This window comes from Stomoxys calcitrans, chromosome 4 (genome assembly GCF_963082655.1).
Source record: "Stomoxys calcitrans chromosome 4, idStoCalc2.1, whole genome shotgun sequence".
In the NCBI taxonomy this organism is placed as follows: domain Eukaryota; kingdom Metazoa; phylum Arthropoda; class Insecta; order Diptera; family Muscidae; genus Stomoxys; species Stomoxys calcitrans.
Window position 1 is genome coordinate 63,477,391 of NC_081555.1, and position 23,180 is coordinate 63,500,570.

The 23,180-nt window shown below is 37.9% G+C and overlaps 1 protein-coding gene across 6 annotated transcripts in view; it reads left to right on the forward strand.

Moving 5' to 3' along the window:
• The window catches only part of LOC106085499 (mannosyl-oligosaccharide alpha-1,2-mannosidase IA), a 476,398-nt gene that overhangs the window by 446,465 nt on the left and 6,753 nt on the right, over positions 1 to 23,180 (forward strand). For all 6 annotated transcript variants that reach the window (XM_013249771.2, XM_013249774.2, XM_013249772.2 and 3 more), the window contains exons 3-6: positions 10,237 to 10,849; positions 10,913 to 11,137; positions 11,210 to 11,348; positions 21,065 to 21,326. In XM_013249771.2, the coding sequence (XP_013105225.1) occupies positions 10,237 to 10,849; positions 10,913 to 11,137; positions 11,210 to 11,348; positions 21,065 to 21,326 (1,239 nt within the window). The remainder of the gene's footprint in view (positions 1 to 10,236; positions 10,850 to 10,912; positions 11,138 to 11,209; positions 11,349 to 21,064; positions 21,327 to 23,180) is intronic.

The following is a 23,180-nucleotide window of genomic DNA, read 5'->3' on the forward strand; positions in this document are numbered from 1 at the left end:
CCACTCTTCCACCGGAGAGTGGACGCTTGCGCTGTAGACCATTCCTCCTTAAATGTTTCACAAGCTGCTGCCGAAGTACCTGTTGAGTTTCGTCCCTTTTCGCCTACACACACCTTGACCCACCCATACAACTTCGTTTCGACGCCTTTGCCTACTGTTTTGAGGGTGACAGGAGGACTTTCAATCTCCTGCAATCCGCCCGACTTTAAAGATGTGGTCGATAATTCCAGACAAGTATTCAGCAGCAACTTCTGAGTAGTCTCCTGATTCCCCAACCCCGCCGTTTCTATAGACCTTCAGTATCAACTTGTTGAATCCGTAGGATACAACTCCTTCAGACTTTTTGAGGTTTGCGAAAAAGTCGAGCCTCATCAGATCCACCAATCTTCCAGGCATTGGTTGAAAGTAATCCCTATGATTACAGTCCCTTAGTCTCCCAAGTATCAATTCAGAATCTGAGGAAATCCCTGGTATCCAATTGGTCGAGAAGGAATATCTTCCTTCCCTTCGTTAGGGCGCAACGATACATATCAACTGAGTGATGATCCTGAAGGCATTTCGGTTGTATCGGCCCCAATATCAGTGTGCATCGTCACAGAGGGCCAGGCAATTCCATAAGGACATCGGAGTATACTGATGACAGTCCATTGACTATCCCACTCCAATCGTCAAGGAGGTCCAGGCAATTACGTAAGGACATCGGAGTATACTGATGGCAGTCCATTGTTTATCCCACTCCAATTGTTCCTAGGTATGCAGCCCTGTTCTTCTCCCTTCTTGACAACTACCATAACCAAGCTGTCGTTAGTGACAATAGCAAAGATCCTTGGGCCCACATTACTATTGTTCACCTCAATTCTTTTGAGCATGGGATGCCCTCCATCTGACCGCAGCCGTTTGGCTGACTGCGGTGCCGTTTCCGAATTTAAACGTGTAGCCTTTGGGATAGCCCGTTCAGCGAATCTCCGAGCCCAAATAATCGAGCATCTCTCCTTATCGGTGAAAGTTTTAGGATCATTCTCGCGAAGCCTCTCGATCTGAGAGCGATGCGCCTTTTATTATTCCAACCTCTTAAATAACGTATTGTTTTGCCAGAAAAGGCCGATGGCCTAAGCCAATCATGCGAAGATAAAATAGGTTCGGCCTTGTCCTTAAGACTCGAACCAGGTGTCTTCACCAAAAGCCCCTGTGGAGCCTGGCGTAGCCACTCCACCAGTCGATGTCTCAGTAGCAGAAATAGATCAATACTTCGAGACAACAACGCAAAATGCTGAGGTTGGTTACTTATTACTATTCATTTCAATATAAAAATTATTTCACTATCGTACACTTTACAAAGACAGGGAAGACAATTGTGGGCGACATAAAACAATGAAATGCCCAAGGGAAACACAAGAGCCCAATCTTTTTGCTGATATCCCAACTACCTGTTCGCATTGTCCTTCTAATGACACATTTTTGAAAAAATCTTGATGTGTGTAATGGAAAAATTTACTTGGATTTTTCGTCATCTAGAGGATTCCCACTTAACAAGATAGATTAACTAGGTTAGGTAAGGTTGAGAAGAGGATACGGATATTAATCCAGCCCATGCCACTATGGACTTACTTCTACGCTATATGTAACAAAAAGTGACCTCGGAAAAGGAAATCTATGTCAGGAGTTCCGTGCAACTTAGAAAATCTCTTACATATAAACTAAAAAACATTTCTGAGCAATGAGATTCCTTTAGTTATCCTTTGTTGCTCTCCTTTGTTTGTTACAATCATTATTTTATCGTTTAATAAAAAGATAAGTTATTTTAATGCAATAATGTAATTCTGTATTACCGACTGATGTAAAAAAATTGTTTATTTAAATTGGTGTATTGAGTAAATAATCGCATTATATAGCTTGCCATGAGCGCAAAATGCAAAATCGTGTGTTAAGAATACAAATTTCTTTATAGGTTCAATTTCAGCAACATTTTTAATTAAATATACAAATTTCTTAATTAAACCTATATTTTAATTTTTTCTGTGTATGCATATGCAGTAGCATGACTACCACTTACATGCATATTTTTACCATGAATATTCCAAAAAGGAACAAGGGATACTTCTCCAATATCAATAAGCGCAGTCCTAATCAGATTTTGGCTCTATGACATGGAACCTCTTTTTATATACCGAGACCGAACGGCGTGCCTCTTAGCACCGCCAATTGTTACCTGGATACCTTACACCACAGTTGAAATTTGTTTTCTGATGTTCACGCCAGGTAGCCTCCGGTGAGAGTTAACCAGGCAAAACTTTTATGTTATCAGACCACAGTTATACGTTAAAGCTTAGGACCAAGGTTTCGGATAGTGATCGGAACCACTACCCCACTCTAATAAAGTGAAGTGCTACCAGTTCACAACTATCAGCGCATCCCTGAAAATCCTTTAACTGTCTTGACCCTTTCCATCACAAGGAGGATGATTTTCTGTTTGAATCGATCCGTTTCTATATGATTTGGCCTAAAAAAATGTTTAAATCAATTTTTTTTATTATAAAAAAGCATATCTCATATCTAAATATTCTCAAATAGCACAAAAATGTTTTTTTGTATCTGAAATTTATTGTACCAGAAAGACATTCATTGTTCATTATTCAGTTGGAAGATTGCAATTTTTTGATAAAATATGATTTCTTCTTGATTATCTTCTATTTCATTTGCATCGGTACAATTGTGTGTCATGTAGGTTTATAGTATCTGTATAATTTATATCCATTTTAATTAAATCGTTTATGATGCGGCTCTTTTTTTATTGACGATGTTGCTTTTGTTGACGGCGTATGGAATTGACTTTGTTCATTTATTGTTGCTGTTCTTGTTTTTTTCTTAGCTTAACGAGCCTTGTTGTGGGGTTTCCAGTCTACCGATGATGATGGCGATAATGTGAAAACACGATGTAAAGTATCATGGAACGCGAGTCGATTGTATCCCGTGCTGTTGTTATTTTTTTTCCTTTTCAATTTAAGAGCGCCTTTTGTCAGACACAGAGGGATCATATTGCAATAATAATTGTTTTTTATGAAAGCTTAAATCGAGTCCCAGAGCAATTTTCACCTCACTTATGCTTAGCGTCAAATTCAAGCATCAGAGGAGGTTAGGGACGAATACAATCTATCATATCATAATTACCACCCACCCACGTCAGACGTTAATGAAAGCTCTTTGTTAGCAATTAGTTGCGATTAAGCCGAGTTCATTTATGTGACACTTAATAAATAATTAAAAGGTACCAATTAGGCGCTATTTGTATACCCACCACCCAAACCAAGGTATATTCATTTTGTCAGTCCGTTTGCAACACATCGAAATATCCATTTCCGATCCTATAAAGTATATATATTCTTGATCAGCGTAAAAATCTAAGACGATCTAGACATGTCCGTCCGTCTGTCTGTTGAAATCACGCTTTACAAATGGAGATATTGAGCTGAAACTTTGCACAGATTCTTTTTTTTTTTTGTCCATAAGCAGGTTAAGTTGGAAGATGGGCTATATTGGACTATATCTTGATGTAGCCCCCATATAGACCGATCCGCCGATTAGGGGTCTTAGGCCCATAAAAGCTACATTTATTATCCGATTTTGCTGAAATTTGGGCAGTGGGTTGTGTTAGGCCCTTCGACATCCTTCGTCAATTTGGCTCAGATCGGTCCATATTTGGATATAGCTGCCATATAGACCGATCCTCCGATTTAGGGTCTAAGGCCCATAAAAGCCACATTAATTATCCAATTTTTGATCGTCTTGATATTATGGAAATAAAAAGGAGGTCAGTATAGCTTTTGGTATCATAACCAAATTTAGATAACTTTTATACATTTTTGTCACTTTAAAAAATATTTTTATACAAAAATTGGTTGAAATTGGTAAAACTTGGTGTCACTGTCCATCATAGGCATGACGTTATAATGGCTGCCTAGGTTATCCGAATGTATTTGTAAGAAACAGTCTGGATTATTTACGCTGGCTGATACTAGCTAGCTTTCAATCGATACTTGACCCAGTTTATACAAAGGTCTTGTTCAACAATCTCACAGAAACTCTTTACAAAATCGTAAAAATCATCAGTATTTAAATTCACAACTAACATTTACACATGTTCTATTGATAGATACAAGCAACATGTAAGGGAGGTCATAAGAAGTGCTATCCCTGTTAGATTAAAGTCATCTCCATATAAATATCTTCTACTAAACTACTAAATTTTCCACCAACATTCCACTAAGGAGCAGGTGATATTTCTCCCATATCAATGAGTGCAGTCCGATTAAAGTTTAAATTCAATAATAAGGGGCCTCCTTTTTTATGCCGAGTCCGAAAGGCGTGGCGCGTAGCGACACCATTTGATAGAGAAGTTTTAACGTGGCAGGATACCTCACAAATATAGCCAGGGGAATTTGAACCCAGGCGTTTGGTGTCATAGGCAGACATGCTAACCCCTGCGCCAATGTGGCCTCCCATATAAATACCACCCCATCTTAACTGAGAAATTTTGTTGACGGTGTTCTTCCTCAGAAGGGTATTTTTCTTATCAATCCGCCAGGTTGCCGCCTTTCTTAAGCCAAGAATAAATTTCAATTAAACGCCAAACGTGCAGGAGGCATCTTTAAATAACAATTATTTATTAAAGCGAACATTTACGGATCACATTTTCTAAACTTTTGGTGCTGCATTTTTTTCCCCATAAGGGAAGGACCGAGCAGTTTGGCTTTAGGTTGCATCTATTCATCTATGTAGGGTTTAGTGTGCCAATACAAGCCTCTGTGTAACATTAAACAACCAAAGGCTCCAGTACTCAGGAAGTTGGATGGCATGTTAGCATTTTGTCATTGTTTAACTTGGAATTTGAATTGGTTTCTGGCACCATGCCATAGTGGCAAGTGCAACTATTGCGCCATAACATGACTAGCCGATGATAAACTGCAAACCACCATCAGCAACTAAATTGTTCAACGTCCCTCTTCTTCGATTCGTAGGCAAGAATGAGGGGGTGCAGCAGGCGGGAAGGTATACAAAGGATGACGATATCTATCAAAATCCCAAAAATGCTGTAGAATTGTGCACTCTTCTGTCACCATTCTCATAGTTGCTGTTTTTGCTGTTTAAATATTTATTTGTATGTTAATTTAATAGCTTTCACATTATTATTTTAAATATTTAATGAGCCTTTTATTATTTTGTCATATCACAGAGTATAACCTTTAGGGGATTACAAAGTGAATGGTGCAAAGCCTACATTTAGGCTGCCCAAGAGAATTTAAATAGTTAAAAACACTCTTATAAATTATGTGAAATTGTTAATTGGCCAATGTAAAAATATATTGAAAATTATTGATGCAGATAAGTGCATAAAATACCGGGCTTCGGGCCACAGAGATATCTGTGGGTATGCCTATAGCGACATGTAAACTAAGTTTTCAGAACCAGGCCCGAAGGACAACGAATGATAGATGGTCACAAAGAGGTGGCTGTGAGCATTTCAAAACTATGTAGCCTAACCAAGACTTGATGGGGTCAACCGCTTTGCTGTCACTGGCAAGAACAGACGTCTCACTCATTGTGTCCGTCATAACAGGTCACTGTCTAATCGGAAAACATACTGACGGACTGAAAGTTGCCAGGAACGACTTTTGCAGAAGGAGTTCCACTTTAGGTTTTCATTTCTTTGAGAACCTGTCTGATTTACCGAATGTGAACGTTCGCAAGTTGTTGGGCTTTTTAATGTGATCTGGATGGTTCAACGGTAGGAACTAGAAGGCATCTTCCTTCTCCTGTTGCTGTGGTATCACAATGGACGAAAACGTCTAAGTGAGTCTGATGGCAGTCTGGCATCAAAACCTAACCAAACCCTAACCCTAAACTCAACAAATAAATTAGGGTACAAATAGACATTCTAGAGAACGATTATTTAACCTTCACAAGCCCTAAACCCAGACGGGTGGGATCTACAATTTTTACAAACAGATTATTAAAAAAATTTATTATAATGGAAACAAGTGAACACGTATTACCATCCATTAAATAATAAATCTAATATTATTTATTTATATTATTTCTACTTTTGGAATGAAGATTGTGCTCCCATATGACTAGGCACGAGTGAGTCGGTTGGATTTGTAAATGGGCTACATCGGTCGATGTTTTTATATAGCTGCCATATAAAACGATTCCAACAACTGTACTTAGTATGGTCCAAATTGGTTCATAATCTGATATATCTCTAATATAAAACGATCGATGGTCTCGACTTCTTGGGCCGCTGGAGGCTTATTAACCGATTTGGATGAAATTTTTCATGAAAAGTTTTGTTTCGACTTCCAGCAACTGTGCCAAGTACGAACCAAATCGGTTCACTACCTGATAAAACTTTCTCTTAAGCCACTATAGGGCGCAATTATTATCCGATTTTGATGGAATTTTGCACAATGAATTCGAATTCCACAACATTAAAAACATATATCGCCCCAATCGGTTCATAACTTGGTATACTCAAATAGCATAGCAATACTTATCCATTATCCTTTGTGTGCCTTTAAAGAAATATCGGTTCATACGCATTTACGTATTCTTTCTACGAGTATGGAATTTCGGGATATATTTGGCAAATTCCACCAAATTATGTTGTTGACCCGCCCAGTGAGTTTCACAACGTCCTTAAAAATATTTAAACCTGCGAAGATTAAGGAAGGCCATGATAATGAATAAGGGGTTACAACTGATAAACGTTATAGCAGGAGCTTTGTTACCCACCACTCTAGGATGGGGGTATTCAAATCTAGTTAATTCGTGTTTCCACCTCGTTTCACCACAATAGTGATCGATTTTGCATAAATACTTCTTATTGACGTAGGTCGTTAGGTATGCAAAAGCTTAAATTTTTGCCTGATTTGTCAGATACTCTGTACGTAAATTACATATATATGCCCTTCTGGTAAAAATGTCAACAAATGAACTTAGATTTGCAGACATTTTTAGCAGAATCCATGGTGTTGGTGGGTTCCAAAATCTATGTTGGAAATCAAACCCACATGAGCACGCTGAAAATTGAGTGCCGGATATTCTTAATTACTAGTGCTGTAATAGCAGCAAAATTTACTTCCAGCAGTCAGCAGACAGTGTTTGCTATAATCAGCAGGCTTTTTATCTTGAGTGTAATTTACGATGTTTTTGGCGTATGTACTATACATCAGATATTGATTTCATGTAGTACCTCATAGTTTCCGACAGGTTATCTCTGGTGTCTACGAAAAGGGAATCCTAACCAAATTTGATCCTCATTTTCTTTATATAAAAATCAATTTATGTTTGTTTGTCAGTTTGTTTGTTTGTATGTTTGTGTGTTCCTTATAGTCTCAGAAACGGCCGATTTTCTTGAAATTTTCACAGATGAAAATAGGGTACTACATTTTTTTATATCTGAAGGGGGGCGGACCCTCCCCCTTACCCTAATTTTCAGAAACGCCAGATCTCGGAGACGCGTGGTGCGATTTAAGCGAAATTTTGTGTGCTCTCATATAGTACCCTAAAAATAAAAATTTGGTATCCAAATTTCGGATGGGGTACCTATATTTAGACCAATCACGACAATAAGGGACTCAAATGAAAGGTATTTAGGATAAGAAAACGTATCTGATATCCAATTGTTGGACCAAGTGCTAGGGGCACCACCCCAAGCCCCAAAACACCCCTAAATCGGACTTATTTACCGACCATGGCAATATGGGACGCAAATGAAAGGAATTTGCGAGTAGAATACGAATCTGATATCCAAATATGGGACCACGTTTCTGAGGGTCCCCCCCTTTCCCAAAACACCCCCCAAATAGGACTTATTTACTGACCATGGCAATATGGGGCTTAAATAAAAGGTATTTGAATGTAAAGGGTGATTTTTTTGAGGTTAGGATTTTCATGCATTAGTATTTGACAGATCACGTGGGATTTCAGACATGGTGTCAAAGAGAAAGATGCTCAGTATGCTTTGACATTTCATCATGAATAGACTTACTAACGAGCAACGCTTGCAAATCATTGAATTTTATTACCAAAATCAGTGTTCGGTTCGAAATGTGTTCATTCACCGTAACGTTGCGTCCAACAGCATCTTTGAAAAAATACGGTCCAATGATTCCACCAGCGTACAAACCACACCAAGCAGTGCATTTTTCGGGATGCATGGGCAGTTCTTGAACGGCTTCTGGTTGCTCTTCACTCCAAATGCGGCAATTTTGCTTATTTACGTAGCCATTCAACCAGAAATGAGCCTCATCGCTGAACAAAATTTGTCAAAATTTGAACACATTTCGAACCGAACACTGATTTTGGTAATAAAATTCAATGATTTGCACGCGTTGCTCGTTAGTAAGTCTATTCATGATGAAATGTCAAAGCATACTGAGCATCTTTCTCTTTGACACCATGTCTGAAATCCCACGTGATCTGTCAAATACTAATGCATGAAAATCCTAACCTCAAAAAAATCACCCTTTAGAATACTAATCTGGGACCAAGTATTTGGGGGGCCGCCTCCACTAAAAACATCTTCCAAAGGGAACAAATTTACGACCATAGCAATATGGGGCTCAAATGAAAGGTCTTTGGGAGTAAAGCACGAATTTCATATCAATATTGGGGAAAAGTGTCTATGGGGCCACCCCACCCCCATAACACCATCCAAATAGTAATTATTTTCTGGCTATTGCAATATGAGGCGAATAAATAAGAGGGTTTTTAGAGTAGAAGACGAAGCCGACATATATTTTCAAGGCCAACTCACTGAATGGCCGCCCATCCCCCAAAATACCCCCCAAGCTGGTCATATTTGCCGACTATAGAAAAATGATGTTCAAATTACAGGTATGTGGGAGTAGACCACGTATCTGATATCAACATTAGGGGCCAACAGTCTAGCGGACGTCCCACCACCATAACAACCCCCAAAATATGACGTATTTGCTCACCAAAACAATTTGGGTCTTAAAGACTGTGGAACTAAATATTCATAGTTTTTAGGGTCAATACCCCAAACCGGACATATTTGCTGACTTTTGCAATAAGGACTTAAAATGAGATTAGAAAACAAATTTGATATCCAATATGGGGTTCAATGCAATATGGGGTTCAAATAAATGATATATAGATATATAAGAATAGAGCACGTTGCTGATATATTTTCCGGGCTTAATGTTTGGGGGACCATCCCAATCCCCAAAACACCCCTAAATCGGGCATACTTACCGACCATGCCAATGTGGAGTTTAAATGAAAGGTATTGGGGGGTAGAGCAAGAATTGATACCCATTTTCGGGACCAATTTTCTGGCGTGATACCCATTTTCGGGAACCTTTCCCAAAACACCCCCAAAGGTAAAAAATTTTTCGACGTGCCAATATGTGGCTCAATCGATAACCTAACGAATTTGATAACCTATTTTGGGGCCATCCTGTAAACTCCTCTTAAGCCAATGACAATATGGGGTTTAAGTAAAAGGTATTAGAGAGAAGAGCACGATGCTGATAATTTTTAGGGCCAAGTATCTGGGGGACCACCTCTCCCCCGAGAACACCACTAAATCAGACATCATGAGAATATCGGGCTGAAATAAAGTATTTTAAGAATGGAGTACACCTTACATCCAAACTTAAATTCGTAGACCAATAAAGATCATATGGGATTCAGATAAAGGCACTTAAATTGTTAAACTGTTAGTCAAGCAATATACTACAATATTTTCCTAGCATGGTATTTCACTAAAATATCTTTAATAGTCGAAAATAAATATTCTAAGGAAACTTTTGTTCCATATAAAGTAAAAGAAGGCGCAGCGGAGCGAGCTCGGGTCAGCTAGTAGAATATATTGGGTTTTTTCACAGCTTGTGACTCTGTAATTGCATTCTTTCTTCTGTCAGTTATCAGCTGTTACTTTTAGCTTGCTTTAGAAAAAAAGTGTAAAAAAAGTATATATGATTAAAGTTCATTCTAAGTTTTATTAAAAATGCATTTACTTTCTTTTAAAAAATCCGCAATTACTTTTTGGGCAACCCAATATATGTGAAATGTTATTTTCAAAGAACTCCCAAACTATTTATTAAAAGCATAAGTCTTGCGCTTACTTAATAATAATATATAAAAGTCTTTATTTTATAAAAGTACAAATGTTGAGTTTTATATGAGTTGTTTTTTTGTTTTTCATTTTAGATGATGCAACATGCCTGGCAAAATTACAAACTCTATGCTTGGGGTAAAAACGAATTGCGACCCCTTTCACAACGGGCCCACATCGGTAGTATATTTGGTTCTCAAGAATTAGGTGCTACAATTATCGATGGTCTGGATACCCTTTATATAATGGGCCTGGAGAACGAGTACAAAGAGGGACGTGATTGGATCGAACGGAAGTTCTCACTGGACAATGTCACCGCCGACTTGTCAGTGTTTGAGACGAACATTCGTTTCATCGGTGGCCTGCTTACAATGTATGCCTTTACCGGTGATAATTTGTACAAAGAAAGAGCCCAACATGTTGCCGACAAATTATTGCCCGCATTCCAGACGCCAACCGGTATTCCTTATGGTCTCGTCAATCCCAAAACAGGATTGAGTAAAAACTATGGATGGGCTTCGGGGGCAAGTTCAATTCTCTCAGAATTTGGCACTCTGCATTTAGAATTTAGCTATTTGAGCGACATCACCGGCAATCCTCTGTATAAGGAAAGAGTACAAACGATCAGACAGATATTGAAAGAAATCGAAAAACCCAAAGGATTATACCCCAACTTTTTGAATCCCAAAACTGGCAAGTGGGGCCAATGTGAGTACTTTTAAAATAGAAAAGAAACAAAATAACATTTTTATTAAATTTGTAACATTTTAGTACACATGTCTCTTGGAGCCTTGGGTGACAGTTTCTATGAATACCTATTAAAGGCGTGGCTTCAATCCGGTCAAACGGATGAGGAAGCTCGCCAAATGTTTGACGAAGCCATGGTTGCTATTATCGATCATATGGTGCGCACAAGTCTAAATGGTTTAACGTATGTTTCTGATTTGAAGTTTGATCGATTAGAACATAAAATGGATCATTTGGCATGTTTTGCTGGTATGGCTGTTTTTTTTATGTATTTCATACACGTGACAACTTATAATTGCCTTTTTTCTTTTGCTTCAATAGGTGGTCTTTTTGCATTGGGTGCCAATACGAGACAAAATGAACACACGGAGAAATTCATGAGTATAGGGAAAGGTATTACGAATACCTGCCATGAAAGTTATATCAGATCGACAACACATTTAGGACCAGAAGCATTCCGGTAAGTATTAATATTAATTTTTTAATATCGAAAGCGCAAAAACCACTCGAACAAATCGAAGACAGGCATGGAATAGTTGTGAGCTATGTGACACACAGGCTAGAACATTGAGGTCCGATCTGTGTGGTGTTCATTGCTGCCACAAGAAGCTTAGCTGCGCGTTATCTGGCGCGTCCACAGGTTGTGGATAGTGGAATGCTCCATACGGACGGAAGTCGCGGAAAATCAGCGGTATCGAGCGGAGAGTCCACGTGAGAGGCCGGGCGGCACCGGCTCTTACACAAATAATGAGTGCTCATGATGCTCGATATGACGAGGCGGGTTATTGGCGCCTCTTAATAATAACCAATGGCCACCTTGTTCCCGCCGCGATCGGTCCTTTGCCCTGGACGAGCTTTCTCACCTACAGGAGCTTGACGAGGATCGCCACCTCCATATAAAAATGTGGCAACAACAACAAATTGAAGAAACCGTGGTATCACACATGCTTATATCATTAACGAGAAAGTTAAATTGATATCTGAAAAGTCTTAGGATATAGCTTCCATTTTTATGTATTGACATTCGTCAATACAATATTTGTTGCCTAACTTGGCTCTTGACACTATTAGTGATATTTATGGATATCAGCTTAGATTTAAAGAAACGATTCGCCCTATTTTCTTACAAATAGAAAGCAGTCACTCGAATTCTCTATTCATCAAATAGTCTTTGGTCTAAAAAAGGGTATGTGGTAATTTTTGTAATGAAAGGAGACGAGACGAGACGAGACGAGACGATGTGGTTCAGCCGAATCAGGAAGAAGTTATGAGTCAAATCGTACATTTCATTACAGCCACAGTAGTGACACATTGTACAGTTGATGCTTCAACCATAACTTCCATAAAAATATTTACTTTGCTAAAGTATTTCATGCTTTACGTTTACTTTAATTGGCTATGACAGAACATTTGTTCCACTAGCCGAACTTAGAATAGCGCCTCGACCTTCTGCACTCATTCTAAAATTTCTGGTACCAAGTTTCAAGAAGTCTCCCACCACTCGTTCTTTTCCTCGGTCTTTTGGTCGTCCCAGTTTGCGTGTATCGCTGTGTTTGTCTTCAAAAGACTTCTTTGCTGGAGCTTCTTCATCCATTCTGACAACATGACGCAGCCGTTGTATTTTGATACGTATTACCATGCTATCGTCGTCATACAGCTCGCGGTTCATACGACGCCTATATAGAGAATATAGGAGTCGTATGAACCAACGCAAACTGGTCCATATATCTACGAAGAATCTTTCTCTCAAACACTCCAAGCACTGCCTCATCTGCTTTCACAAGTACTCATGCCTCAGAACCATATAACAACACGGGTAGTATCAGTGTCTTGTATAGTGTGATCCTCGTCTATCGAGAGGTGCCCTTGTTTTTAAACTGCTTACTTAATCCAAAGTAGCATCTGTTTGCCAGTATTATTCTTCGCTTTATCTCAAAACAGGTGTCATTCGTCTCGGTTATGGCGGTGCCGAAGTAGATAAAGTTGCTGACTGTATCAGAATTGTAGTTCCCAACTTTCTTAATTTCCTTTATCAAATCGGTTGTACAAGGCGTTTTGAGAGTTGGAACTATCCATGTCGTCTTATCTCCTTTTACTGCCAGACCCATTTTCACTGACTCTCTTCCGATTCTTTCAAAGGCTGCAGTTACTACTTCCGGTGACCTATCTATGATATCGATGTCGTCGGCATAGGCGAGTAGCATGTGTTCTCTTGTGATTAGTGTGCCGTATCTATTCACATCTGCATCTTGTATAATCTTCTCCAATAGGATATTAGAGATATCACACGATAAGCTGTCTCCTTGTCTGAAACCTCGTTTGGTATTAAATGGTTCCGAGAGATTCTTTCCTTTTCTTACTGAGGAACTTGTATGAGTAAGTGTCATCCTGCAGAGTCTTATAATTTTGCAGGGATACCAAACTCAGACATGGCTTGAAATATCTTTGAACATAAAGGGGCATCGAAAGCGTCTTTTTAGTCAACAAAGAGATGGTAGGTGTTGATTTGTCCTTCTCGGGTCTTTTCCAGGATTTGGTGCGTCGTGAATATCTGGTCTAGGGTGGATTTACCAGGTCTAAAGCAGCATTGATTAGGCCCAATTATCTCATTGACTTTAGATATTAATTTTTCACACAGTACGCTCGAGAGTATCTTGTATGCGATGGGGAGGAGACTTTTTCCTTTGTAGTTGGCACATTCCATCTTGTCTACTTTCTTGTGTACTGAGGTTCCAATCATCGGGTATGTGATCTTCTAGCCAGACTGCACATACAAGCTAATGCATGCGCCTTATCCGCGTGAACTAAAATAGTTCAGCGAGTAAACCATCGGCTCCTGCTGCCTTGTTGTCCTTCAGTTGGGTTACTGCTACTTGGACCTCATTCTGGCTAGGAGGTAAATATTCTATACCATCATCATTGATTGGTTCTGCGGTATCGTCTTCCCCGCCATCGTCGGACACTAGCTGTTTAGTAAAATGTTCTTTCCGTATTCTCGGCACGCTATCTATGTCAGTTACCAAATTTCCTTCTTTGTCTCTTCTGGAGGATGTGTCGCACCAAAGCCATGGGTTTGATTTTTAATTCTTTGGTAGAATTTCCAGATTTCATTCTTACTCCTGTACATCTCAATTTGCTCACACTCACGTATTTCCTTTTTCTTTCTGCGGAATAGACGTTTCTCCTCTCTCCTTTTCTCTCTGTACCTCTTCTTTATATGGCGCGTTGCTGCTGATTGCAGGGTTGCTCTGTATGCCGCATTCTTGGCTTCAGTAGCATCTCGACACTCTTGGTCGTACCATGGGTTTCTGGGGAGAGATTTTCGGTACCCGAGTACGTATTTCGCAGCATTTGCCATGGAGTGGGATATCGTTTGCAACTGCGCCATTATATCATCGGAACAAGGAGTGCTTTCATTAAGCAGTTGGGTCAGTCCAGTGGAGTATGCCACTGCCATCTGTTGCGTTTGCAGCTTTTCAATGTCCAGCTTCCGTGCAGTGTCAGATAGTACTTTTCTCGCCACGCTCAAACGGGTGCGAACCTTTGCTACAACAAAGTAATGATCTGAATCTATATTCGCTCCACAGATCGATTGTGGATATGTAGGACAACAAAACTCCTCAACTGTTCGGCACATCCAGACGTTAATGATTTAAAAACTGAAAATACTGTTAATGTTTTGTTCCACCGAATTGAACTTCAGACGATGGAACAGGGTGCTATAAAAACCATTATCGAAAAATTATGGTTCAAAACAGGGCTGCGGAGTCGAGCAGTTTTGACTCGACTCCGACTCTGGGCAGGCTCCTGGACTATGACTCTCGAGTCGACTCCAAGTGCTTACATTTAAAAAAAATTAAAACATTTTTTGTCATTTTCTAAGACACTATGCGTTTATAACAAAAAAAAACTAATTTTCTTTAAATTTTATATCCATTTAGCGAAAAAATTAGATATTAATGACTTTGACATGAAACCGCACCTGGTGTCAAAAGTAGTAAGCTTCTCGCCATTAATTTTTTTTAATACAGAACCAAAAAATTTTGTTTGATTTTTTAAGCTAAAAAATTTACGATTTTTAACAAGTCCTTATGCGCCGAGAAATTTTTTTAATTAGTTTCATTCGTCCACTTTTCGATAATCCAAATTTCATTAGCATATCTCTTTCCTTACTCGAGCTAGAATTTTTCTTAGAAAGTTATATTTTTGGGTATATGGGTAGAAATTACCCACTCACACAGTCGACTCATATACTTCCATCCGATGAACAGAAGCCAAAATCACCATAGCGTTCGAGCGAATGAGGCTCTCCTCATGGAATTTGTCATAAATTTCATATTGGTGTAGATCGTTGGCTTTTGCAATGGGGTAATGTGGTTCAGATAGATTTTAGTTTATAATACTAAAAAAAAGTTGTTTCACACTACGTTTGAGAGTATGGACTACACCACTACAGTTATATAGGCATACTTGCCGATCGACTCAGAATCACTTTCTGATTCGATTTAGCTATGTTTATTTGTCTGTCCATCCGTCTGTCGTTCTTTTTATTTTAAAATTGTAAGTAAACGGTTCAGATTTGGATTGCTACTTCGTAAAATTTCATTGAAATCGGTTAAAATTTAAATATGTGCCGCCCGATCGACTTCTAGAGCCTTTGCAAAAGCATTAATCAAACGATCTTCTCAAAATTTTCCACAATTATTTCCTCTATGACTCCAAAGGATTTTGTTGGAAATTCTACAAGATTTTTTAATAAAACTTTTCCAAAACAAAATTCCAATGTAATTATTTCAATGACATTTTTTCTGAAGCATGCAATTTTAATAAAACAGTTTCCAAATACAAAATTTCAATAAATTTTTTTATAAACAATATTTTAATCGAATTGTTTTAAAGAATTTTTCAATGACATATTTTTAATAAAAAATTTTCTAAACACAAAATTTCAAGGATATTTTTGTTATTTTATTATTGATATTTTTCTTTACATTTTCTTAAGAAAAATATTCAACACAATTTTCAAAATTTACAAAATTTCAATGAGATTTATTTTTCTAAAGACATTTTAATGACATGTCTTAAGGACAAAACTCTAATGATTTTTTTAACAAAATTTTTAAAAAGCTGTACGTTTTTTTTTTTCAATTTCAATGATATTTTTGTAAAAATAATATTGAAAGATTCTTTAAAGGCAACGCATCAATAACATTTTCTCTTAAAACAATATTATTTTTTGTTGAATTTTTTTTTGCTGTTTTTCAATTCAAGCTTGGGTCTTTTTGTTTTTATACCCTCTACCATAAGATGTGGGTATATAATCATTCGGCGACGTCATCAAATTTGGTCTGAGACCCCATAAAGAATATATATTCTCAATCGTCTTCTGAGTCGATTTACCCATGTCCGTCTGTCTGTCTGTCCGTTAGTGTAGGTCGATTGTCTTATTAGTGTAGGTTACTTTGGATTCTAAATGGGTCATATCGGTCCATATTTTTTATATAACTGTGATATAAACCGTTATTGGGTCTTTCTTATCCGATTTGGCTAAAATCTTGTATAACGTGTTTTACTGTGACTTCCAACAACAATGCCAAATATAGTCCGAAAGGGTTCACAACCTGATACAGCTCCCATATAAACCGAATTCCCGATTATACTTCTTGAGCATCTAGAAGGGGTAATTCTTTTCCGATTTTTCTGAAATGTTGTACAGTGACTTCTCCTTTGACCTCAAATTCACGTGCTAAAGGTGACCGATCCAAATATTGCTTCTATATATAGATCGACCTCCAGATTTTATTTCTTGATCCCCTATTGGGCGAAATTTTGCACAATGACTTCTACTATGGTCTTCACCATCTTAACCAAGTATGGCCCGATTCGGTCTATGACCTGATATTAAAGGCCTGCAAATGTCGCATTTTCTCTATTAATGCCATCTGTCGAAAGCAAATGCATTGCTATGATATGCGATCATCCACGCAACGACAGCAAACACACAAGGGCTGTCAGATATTGCTAGGCGGAGGCAAGCACGATGCCATAAACTGTTTAGGCAGCAACACGATATACCTGCAATACATCACTCAATAGTGTCTATTTTGAAAATATTTGAGAAAGGAAAAAAACCCAAATAAATTTTTTAACCTATTATATCAGGGCATCATACGCACATTTGACAAAATAGGTGAAGGCATCATAAAACCTTTATCCTTATTTTGTAATAAAGGATTTGTATATTACGGCAATTAGCTGTTAAAAAGCAATTACAGATTTTTGCGGTATTTATGGTACTATAATATATTGATGTAGATTGTGTGTGAGTTTTTCATCTATAGCAACTAGCCATTTCAAATAAATGTATTTAAAATAAAAAAATGTAACCCTTTTAATTAACCCATCGATTCCATCGTCCAATTGTGATTGAATTTCGTTTATTTGCTACTTACGGCATTTACAGTGACGTAGTATTTTTTTTTTTTAATTTTTTTTTCATTTTTTTTACATATTTTTAAACTTTTTTTAATTTAATAAAAAATCTTTCAATTTTATCAGTTATCAAGTTTTTACTGCAAAAAATATTATATAGCATTATATTACCATTTATCGATATATTTGGATTTTAGGCTTATGACATGACATGCTACTGGACACTGAAACGGTTTACAGAAATTTCACTTACGAACATTTTCAAACACACTTTTGTTGAATTTTTAAAATTAGTGGTTTTTTACTAGTTAATTTTTGCCTAAAAGGCGACGTTATATGGTAACAAAAAATTTTGGTATTGTCTTTATTGAATGAGAATAACAACATTTTGTTCTTCACTTAGAATTCTCTTAAATGTATTTTCCACCATTTTTTGAGATATTTACTCCATATTTTTCACTTCCATGCAAATAGCCCATGGCAACAAATCACGCTTCACGGCATACTGTTTTGTTTTTAGATGATCGCGACCTACCTGTCGCTGTTATTGTATGCCATGCCGCTCTAGGGCTTGGCTGCATGTATTTATGAGTATAGTATACAGTTGCGATGGCCTGTTGTCTATTAGTTTATGTATACGGCATGGTCTAACAGGACAATGACATGCTGCCACAGCTGTCAATGATTCATTCAATTTGCCTTGTGCAGCCCTTTACCTGATATAGCTCCAATATCATAGCAATTCGTATCCATATTTGTTTGTTTGCCTAAAAAGAGATACCATGCAAAGAACTTGACAAATACGATTCATGGTGGGGGTTTAGCACGCTATTACATGTTTTATTTAATTTATTGTCAATATTGCAATGGAATGTATTTTCAAGATATGATCCATATCCGGGACTCCGGGACGATTGCTCGACGCCGACTTGACATAAAACCGCAACTGCTTTAAAAGTACCATTACAATACAGTAGCCAAAAATTTTTCAATAAATAAACCATCAAATGTAACAAGTCTCTAAAAATGCAACAAGTCTCACTCCTAAGAATTTTGTGAAAATTTGTTGTTTGATTTTTGAGCTATAAAAAATAGTCGACTTTCGACAAGCCAATTTTCCGAAAAACATGACATTATATGACGAGAAAAATTTAATTTTACAATTGATTGTTTTTTTTTTTTTTTTGTTGCAACATTTTTTATTACTGCTCGACTCCGAATCCGCAGATCTGCATATAACCGGATTACAATTTTTTTTTTAATTTATCATACGAATAGGTAGCACAAATATTAAATGTGACGAACGGCTACCCACAGTGGAAGCCGTTCGTCATATATAAAGAAGTAAAAACATATATAAAAAAGTAAAAACATGGTTAGTTCGGCCGGGCCAAATTTGCTAAAAATTTCCACAAATGACTTGCATGCCTTAAATTTCTGCCAAATCAGCAAATATGGAAATATCTAGAGCTCTAGTTATTGTAAATCATAGTATAGACTACGTTCAAATTTTCTGCTTCAACTTCCGGGAGTTCAAGATGTCAAATCTGTAGATAGGTTTACTTGGGAGCTAAATAGGCTAATAGGGAGCTAAATAAGATTATAGACTGATTTGAACCGTACCTTTCAAGGTTCCTGAAAGTGGTAACAGAACACCACGTGAAAAATTTTAGCCAAATCGGACAAATTGCAGGGAACCAAGAAGGAAAATTTTGGGGATAAGTTCATATGGGGACTCTTTCCAAATCTGAATCAATCTACCCCATTTGCAATATTCAACGAACTACATCAATAAGAAGTGCAAAATTTCCAGCGGATATCTTCATTCGTTGGACTGCTATCGAGATTTCGAAAGATGGATGACTGGAAATGGATAAAGTGGGTTAGATTGTCAAGATGATCAAGAATATATATACCCTCAGATGTTCAAATGTTATAATAATGCTTCTCAATATGCTGTTTTATCCGATAATGAAATTATAGGTATGCGTAAGTGACAGCTAAAACTTGGAAGGGTTCTGCTCATTCTGATATAAATATATTATGCTTGGACATCTTGAAGAGGCCTGACTACCCTGTATTTAAAACAAATCGCTTAAGATATTAGTATTGTAATAATAAACAAGTAAAAGCGTGCTAAGTTCGGCCGGGCCGAATCTTATATACCCTCCACCATGGATCGCATATGTCGAGTTCTTTTCCCGGCATCTCTTCTTAGGCAAAAAAAGGATATAAGAAAAGATTTGCTCTGCTATTAGAGCGATATCAAGATATGGTCCGGTTTGGACCACAATTGAATTATATGTTGGAGACCTGTGTAAAATATCAGCCAATTCGAATAAGAATTGCGCCCTTTATGGGCTCAAGAAGTAAAATAGAGAGATCGATTTATATGGGAGCTATATCAGGCTATAAACCGATTCAGACCATAATAAACACGTATGTTAATGGTCATGAGAGAATCCGTCGTACAGAATTTCAGGCAAATCGGATAATAATTGCGACCTCTAGAGGCTCAAGAAGTCAAGATCCCAGATCGGTTTATATGGCAGCTATATCAGGATATGAACCGATTTGAACCATTCTTGGCATAGTTGTTGGATATCATGACAAAACACGTCGTGCAAAATTTCATTCCAATCGGACAAGAATTGCACACTCTAGAGGCTCAAGAAGTCAAGACCCAAGATCGGTTTATATGGCAGCTATATCAGGTTATGGACCGATTTGAACCATACTTGGTATAGTTGTTGGATTTCATGACAAAACGCGTCGTGCAAAATTTCATTCCAATCGGATAAGAATTGCGCAGTCTAGAGGCTCAAGAAGTCAAGACCCAAGATCGGTTTATATGGCAGCTGTATCAGGTTATGGACCGATTTGAACCATACTTGGCACAGTTGTTGGATGTCATAACAAAACACGTCGTGCAAAATTTCATTCCAATCGGATAAGAATTGCGCACTCTAGAGGCTCAAGAAGTCAAGACCCAAGATCGGTTTATATGGCAGCTATATCAGGTTATGGACCGATTTGAACCATACTTATCGCAGTTGTTGGATGTCATAACAAAACACGTCGTGCAAAATTTCATCCCAATCGGATAAGAATTGCGCACTCTAGAGGCTCAAGAAGTCAAGACCCAAGATCGGTTTATATGGCAGCTATATCAAAACATGGACCGATATGGCCCATTTACAATACCAACCGACCTACACTAATAAGAAGTATTTGTGCAAAATTTCAAGCGCCCAGCTTAACTCCTTCGGAAGTTAGCGTGCTTTCGACAGACAGACGGACGGACGGACGGACGGACGGACGGACGGACAGACGGACGGACATGGCTAGATCGACATAAAATTTCACGACGATCAAGAATATATATACTTTATGGGGTCTCAGACGAATATTTCGAGTAGTTACAAACAGAATGACGAAATTAGTATACCCCCCATCTTATGGTGGAGGGTATAAAAATAATGAATAGCGTATGTGTCGTTATATCGTACGCATCAAATCCCTGAATTTTAAATTCTATTTTCTTTCTTTCCATTGAAAATTATAGTAATAGAATATACGAAATAACAAAACACCACAGTTGCAATTTTCTTTCGAAAATATGTGTAAAAACTGCATAAAACAATTTTACTTCATTATCCAAATTGAGACATTGTGTGTATATTTTGTTAATGTATTTCTTTATCCAACAAAACACTAAAAATATGTTTCAACATTTTTTTACAGCTTTAGCGAAGCCGCCGAGGCCCGTGCCTTGAAATCTAATGAAAAATACTACATTCTAAGACCTGAAACCGTGGAGAGTTACTTAGTGCTCTGGCGCTTGACACACGATCAAAAATATCGCGACTGGGGCTGGGATGCGGTGCAAGCCCTAGAGCAGCATTGTCGCACACCACATGGCTATTCGGGCATTAAAAATGTCTACCAAGATGCACCACAAAAGGATGATGTGCAACAAAGTTTCTTTTTGGCAGAAACACTTAAGGTAAGCAAAAACCTTTTACAATGTATATTTGTTTATTAGGGTGATGACTTTTTTACAACCTCATATCCATATATCATATTTTGATGAGTTTTTATGTAAAATTAGATAAAATCTTGCATTTAAAGTGATTCAATGAAAAAAAAAAAAAAAAACTCACGCACAAAATGATTTATTTCGGGATTTTGGCAATTTTTTGAAGTCACTGTAAGCAGTTATAGAATTGAACACAAGCTTTAGAGCCACATATATTAAACATCATCAAATACTCAAGGAAGTTAAAAATCCACTTCTTGTCCTCGTTGCGACAGAAATAATAAACGTCTTGCATAACTTTGTTCTCACGCTCACGCTAGCACTGGTTGCTCAGGGCAATGTTGACTAGAGATGCATCTTTTTTGAGGTGTTTCTTCAAGCATCAGAGAGCTTTAGGGTAGTCATTCAGACCTACACGTATTTCTTCAAAATCTTCACCGCGAAAAAATTTACTACTAAATAATGATAAGCCTATGAGTAAGAAATAAATGAACAGATTTTACGCAACCTGTTCCGGGTTTCATGCACCCGAATATATGCAAGAAGAGCAAGAATGGCAAGAGAGTTCCAGGGTGCATTGCAGATGTTTGGGATTTGGATGAAGTAACGGAACACACGTGAAAGGTGGAAAAGACACTTAATGTCGTCTCTCCAGCTCCTGTTTTCTTAATCTGAGTTTTACTATCTTTGAAGGCTGCTTTCAGTTCATTATAATTCCCCATCAATTCCTGCCTCCACCCGTTTAATGATCTTGTCGATCCAAAGAGCTCATCGTCCATGACAACGCCAAGAACTGGATCCAACAAATGATGCTGACAGCTCATGAACTTGGGTGGGGGTGACCTTTCACTTGCAACATTTGCTGCAGTCAAACTAAAACGCATGTCTTCTTGCCGGTATTCACGCTTGTTGTGCTTACCAAGTATTTCTTCACCCGAGCAGCTTCCTTATATATATCCTTGTGGATTTCTGACTGTCTTGGGGTTAAGATGCAAAGGCCCTGAGCGAAAAGCTGATGAAAGACCGCTGCTGCTTCGTGGGACGAGCTTGTGACAAAGCATTTTGCAATGCCTATTGGGTTATGCTTCCTTTTTCTCGTCGATGCTGCATTGAATCCTGCCAAGGACTATCTGTACTATTGTCGAATTAGGCCGTGCTACTTTCGGAACAAACAAGTATCGCTGAGTGTGAGTTGGTAAGTCGCTTTCATTGCCCTGTTTCGCTTGGATGGGTGGATGTTTTAAAGCACCAGTAGGTTTGCCGCTAGAATAGCCTTTGCTCTCAACGTGTAGTTTGCAGAAAATTTTATCCTCTTTGCACACTCATTCGCCTTTCACCTAGGTTATCTCAAACAATTCCGTCACTAAATCAAAGTTTTTCTTCAGAAGTTTTGTTAGTTTTGCATAAATGGCTTTATCAGATATATGCGAAAACTTCAATGAGCTCTGTAGGAACTAGATCGATCCTCTCTCTCGGTTCTGTGGTAGTGGATTTAAGAAATGAAGCGCCCAAAGACTTGGTTTCTTCAGGGGCATGCGACTCCATTTACTTGATTGTCCATCAACAATTGCTAAGTAGCATCTTTTTGATGGTGCTTAAAAGTGGTCTAGATTCTTTAACCAGGGTTCCTTGTTCTTTTACGTGTTACAAAAGCTTTTTTTTTTGAATGACACGTTATAATGTATTCAATGACTTGAACGGAAAATGCCTTGCCGTTAGTCAGATTTGTCTGAATTTGTTCAATGACACAAATCGATCAATGAACACGTATTTATACTACATTATTTTACTAACAGGTATTTATAAATGGGCTTATTTAAC